Genomic DNA, 5,463 nt, shown 5'->3' with positions numbered 1-5,463 from the left:
ACACACTTACATACAGCACAGTACATACCCACACTTACATACTTACAGTACATACACACACTTACAGTACATACACGTACATGACTGCACAGAGGTTTCTCCAATTCCAGCCATGAGTTATAACATATTACACCAGGAGAATAATGAGATCTCGGTCTATCCTTGACTGATCCTCAGTTACTGAGATTTGAAATTCCCCAAATTACTGCATAGAGCCCCGACCTCAACCCCACCCAAAACGAGATTCAGCTCAAACCAACACCTATTCCCAACCAACATCATCTGTGAGCCCACCCGTATCACCCAAGATTCATGATGAACCGCAAATCACCCAATATCATTTTTCAAGCCCACCTTTCTCACCCAACATCTGTACCCAGCCACAAATGTCCCAAACACCAGATTATGAGCCCACCATTATCACCCAATATCCATGCCCAACTACAAACCACCCAACACCTGTGCCTAACCACAAACCACCCAACACCAGACTGTAAGCCCACCGTTATCACCCAACACCTGTGCCCAACCACAAACCACCCAACACTGGACTGTGAGCCCACCGTTATCACCCAACACCTGTGCCCAACCACAAACCACCCAACACCAGACTGTGAGCCCACCGTTATCACCCAACACCTGTGCCCAACCACAAACCACCCAACACCAGACTGTGAGCCCACCGTTATCACCCAACACCTGTGCCCAACCACAAACCACCCAACACTGGACTGTGAGCCCACCCTTGTCACCCAACACCTGTGCCCAACCACAAACCACCCAACACCGGACTGTGAGCCCACCCTTGTCACCCAACACCTGTGCCCAACCACAAACCACCCAACACCAGACTGTGAGCCCACCCTTGTCACCAAACACCTTTGCCCAACCACAAACCACCCAACACCGGACTGTGAGCCCACCCTTGTCACCCAACACCTGTGCCCAACCACAAACCACCCAACACCGGACTGTGAGCCCACCGTTATCACCCAACACCTGTGCCCAACCACAAACCACCCAACACCGGACTGTGAGCCCACCCTTGTCACCCAACACCTGTTTCCAACCACAAACCACCCAACACCGGACTGTGAGCCCACCTTTCTCACCAAACATCTGTGCCCAACCACAAATGACCCAACACCAGACTGTGAGCCCACCGTTATCACCCAACACCTGTGCCCAACCACAAACCACCTAACACCGGACTGTGAGCCCACCGTTATCACCCAACACCTGTGCCCAACCACAAACCACCCAACACCGGACTGTGAGCCCACCCTTGTCATCCAACACCTGTGCCCAACCACAAACCACCCAACACCGGACTGTGAGCCCACCCTTGTCACCCAACACCTGTGCCCAACCACAAACCACCCAACACCAAACTGTGAGCCCACCCTTGTCACCAAACACCTTTGCCCAACCACAAACCACCCAACACCGGACTGTGAGCCCACCCTTGTCACCCAACACCTGTTCCCAACCACAAACCACCCAACACCGGACTGTGAGCCCACCTTTCTCACCAAAGATCTGTGCCCAACCACAAATGACCCAACACCAGACTGTGAGCCCACCGTTATCACCCAACACCTGTGCCCAACCACAAACCACCCAACACCGGACTGTGAGCCCACCGTTATCACCCAACACCTGTGCCCAACCACAAACCACCCAACACCGGACTGTGAGCCCACCCTTGTCACCCAACACCTGTTTCCAACCACAAACCACCCAACACCGGACTGTGAGCCCACCTTTCTCACCAAACATCTGTGCCCAACCACAAATGACCCAACACCAGACTGTGAGCCCACCGTTATCACCCAACACCTGTGCCCAACCACAAACCACCTAACACCGGACTGTGAGCCCACCATTATCACCCAACACCTGTGCCCAACCACAAACCACCCAACACCGGACTGTGAGCCCACCCTTGTCACCCAACATCTGTGCCCAACCACATGCTCACCCAATATCAGACTTTGACCCTATCCTTATTACCTACTGTAACATCCATGCCCAACCCCAAACTGTAAGCCACCCTTATCACCCAATGTCAGCACCCAACCTCACCAATGATCTTGTGGATGAATGTATGATAATGTCAGCAGCATTTCTAAATCTTCTGTAAAAAAATAGGATGGGGGGGGGGGGGGCATAATGTATATATGGTACAAGACATTCAAGAGAAATGTGATGATCAGGGCCATGTGTTATATCATTGTTTCATTGTTGCAAATGACAAACTCAGCACTGCTACATCAGTATAGAATTGAAGTCCTTGAATGGTCATGAACCTGTTACTAAATGCTCTTAGATTTTGCAAAGTGAAAATCCCCAAGATTTACTCCTCTAATTTTTTATTTTATTTCTCGAATTTTCAAGGTTTGGCTGTTGATGAAACTTCCTGTCCTTGAGCTCTCCGCTGCGGCTGACGTCTCAGAGATGAAGTCTTCTCCTGATATTTATTGCAAAAAGCACTTAGCATCTTGCACCCAAGCCCTGGTCTCACCTCAGTATAAAACTCAGCACGGAGACACCACCAAGAACCCCCGGATCATTGGACATCCTGGACTATCCGGCTGATATGGAGAGGACGATGGAGATGTCATTGAAATCCTGCCATCACTGGGAGTCACTGCTTCCAGTCTAGAGAAATCCCAAATTATCAGGCTGCTCTATGCTGGATTATCGGGAGCTCCAAACTACCGGATACCGCTTCTGCAGGGTCTAATATGATAGGCCTCTTGCACGGGCACCGACCGCGGGCCAGCCACATATGGATCGTGACCCCATTCACTTGAATGGGGCCCGCGATCGGTCCGTTCCGCAAAAAGATAGGACAAGTTCTATCTTTTTGCGGAACGGAAGCACAGAACGGAACCCCGCAAAAGCACTCCGTTCCGCACCGCATCTCCGAATTTGCAGACCCATTCAAGTGCTGACCCGCCGTACGGCCACGGGGGACACGCGGTCGTGTGCAAGAGGCCTTCGGCATTGGCTCCGGATGCGTTCAGTGAAACTCGCACCATTTTGCAAGCAAGTTCAGTCAGTTTTGTCTGCGATTGCGTTCCGTTATTCAGGGTGCAATGCGTTTTGATGCGTTTTTCACGCGCGTGATAAAAAAAACTGAAGGTTTACAAGCAACATCTCTTAGCAACCATCAGTGAAAAAACGCATCGCACCTGCACTTGCTTGCGGATGCAATGCGTTTTTCACTGAAGCACCATTCCTTTCTATGGGGCCAGGGCTGCGTGAAAAACGCAGAATAAGGCCTCATGCACACGACCATTGTTTGGGTCCGATCCGAGCCGCAGTTTTTGCGGCTTGGATGCGGACCCATTCACTTCAATGGGGCCGCAAAAGATGCGGACAGCACTACGTGTTCTGTCCGCATCCGTTGCTCCGTTCCGTGGCCCCGCGAAAAAATAAATAAGCTGTCCTATTCTTGTCCGTTTTGAGTATAGGCAGTTATATTAATGGTTGTCTGCGCCGTTCCGCAATTTGCAGAATGCACACGGACGCCATCCATGTTTTGCGGATCCGCAATTTGCGGACCGCAAAACACACAACGGTCGTGTGCATGAGGCCTATAGAACATGCTGCGATTTCACACAACGCAGAACTGATGCGTGAAAAAAAACGCTCGTGTACACAGACCCGTTGAAATGAACAGGTCCGGATTCAGTGCGGGCGCAATGCGTTCACGTCACGCATTGCACCTGCGCGGAAAACTCGCTCATGTGAAAGGGGCCTTAGGACTATGCAGTACGCTGGCTTAATAACACATACTTACAGTTGCCCAAAAAGCAATGCTATACAGGGCCAGTGTGCGCCACCTCCTCCACAGGCTGCAGAAATCTACACTGTACAGTGCTAATGTAGCAGGTCGTCAGTAATACTGCTCTACAGTACATATAATGCTCAAATAATACCACCATACAGTGCTTACATAATACCACCATATAATGCTCAAATAATACCACCATATAATGCTCAAATAATACCACCATACAGTGCTTACATAATACCACCATATAATGCTCAAATAATACCACCATATAATGCTCAAATAATACCACCATTCAGTGCTTACATAATACCACATATAATGCTCAAATAATACCACCATACAGTGCTTACATAATACCACCATATAATGCTCAAATAATACCACCATATAATGCTCAAATAATACCACCATATAATGCTCAAATAATTCCACCATTCAGTGCTTACATAATACCACCATACAGTGCTTACATAATACCACTATATAATGCTCAAATAATACCACCATACAGTGCTTACATAATACCACCATACAGTGCTTACATAATACCACTATATAATGCTCAAATTATACCACCATATATACCACCGCATCTTTTGCAGCCCCATTGAAATGCAGACTCGTTCATACAGTCGTATGCATTTAGCCCAAGGCTAGATCTACACGATGACATCTGTCGCGCTACTATTTGCCGCAGCAATGTCGTGCAACATTGTACAACATACTGCAACACGACTGTCACACAAAGATCCATCCAAGTTGGATTATTGTGCAACAGTCGAGCCGCAGTCGCAGCATGTCACAGTCGCAGCATGTCACAGTCGCAGCATGTCACAGTCGCAGTCGCAGCATGTCACATGTCGCAGTCACAGTCGCAGTCGCAGCATGTCGCAGTCGCAGCATGTCACAGTCGCAGTCGCAGCATGTCACATGTCGCAGTCACATGTTGCAGTCACAGCATGTCACATGTCGCAGTCACATGTTGCAGTCACAGCATGTCACATGTCGCAGTCACAGTTGCAGTCGCAGCATGTCACATGTCGCAGTCGCAGCATGTCACATGTCGCAGTCGCAGCATGTCACATGTCGCAGTCGCAGCATGTCACATGTCGCAGTCACAGTTGCAGTCACAGTCGCAGCATGTCACATGTCGCAGTCGCAGCATGTCACATGTCGCAGTCACAGCATGTCACATGTCGCAGTCACAGTCGCAGCATGTCACATGTCGCAGTCGCAGCATGTCACATGTCGCAGTCTAGTTGGACTCTTTTGTTGCTCAACTTATTGTCACGAGACAGGTGTCGCTGTGTAGCCGTGCTCCAGTGTAGTTGGCAGGGATCGGGGGCCACCGCCTCGTCTTATATATCAGAATTTGCTTGTTGCAAATAACAAACACAACCCGTCTACATCCGCTGTGAGGCCTGGTTAACAATAGCTCCAATAACTGGTGACTACAGAGAAGAGGCGTCTGTGTCATAGGGGGAGAGAGCTGTGACCTTCAGCCCAGGTCGGAGGCTTCCATGAGAAGGATTGGGCTTGGCATTGCCAGCTGCAGACTGCCTGACGGGGGGTGGTGGGTGACGATGGAGCGCAGGGTGTTCTGTTTATTCTCCCTGTAACCTCCTGTGATACATTGTATCAGGTCACAGAGGCACCAC

The 5,463-nt window shown here is 49.8% G+C and overlaps 1 protein-coding gene across 1 annotated transcript; it reads left to right on the top strand.

The window, feature by feature from the left end:
* Nucleotides 1–315: 315 nt before the first annotated feature.
* LOC120993155 (keratin-associated protein 16-1-like) lies at nt 316–1,998 on the top strand. Its single transcript, XM_040421722.1, has one exon. The coding sequence runs from the start codon at nt 316–318 to the stop codon at nt 1,996–1,998; it is 1,683 nt and encodes a 560-aa protein (XP_040277656.1).
* Nucleotides 1,999–5,463: the final 3,465 nt, after the last annotated feature.

This window comes from Bufo bufo, chromosome 3 (assembly GCF_905171765.1).
Source record: "Bufo bufo chromosome 3, aBufBuf1.1, whole genome shotgun sequence".
NCBI lineage: Eukaryota > Metazoa > Chordata > Amphibia > Anura > Bufonidae > Bufo > Bufo bufo.
Note: the sequence above shows the minus strand (reverse complement) of the source record. Positions and strands in the feature narration are given on the sequence as shown.

Excerpts from the sequence above, each read along its gene's own strand:
- LOC120993155 (XM_040421722.1), top strand. The coding sequence starts at position 316 with ATGAACCGCAAATCACCCAATATCATTTTTCAAGCCCACCTTTCTCAC.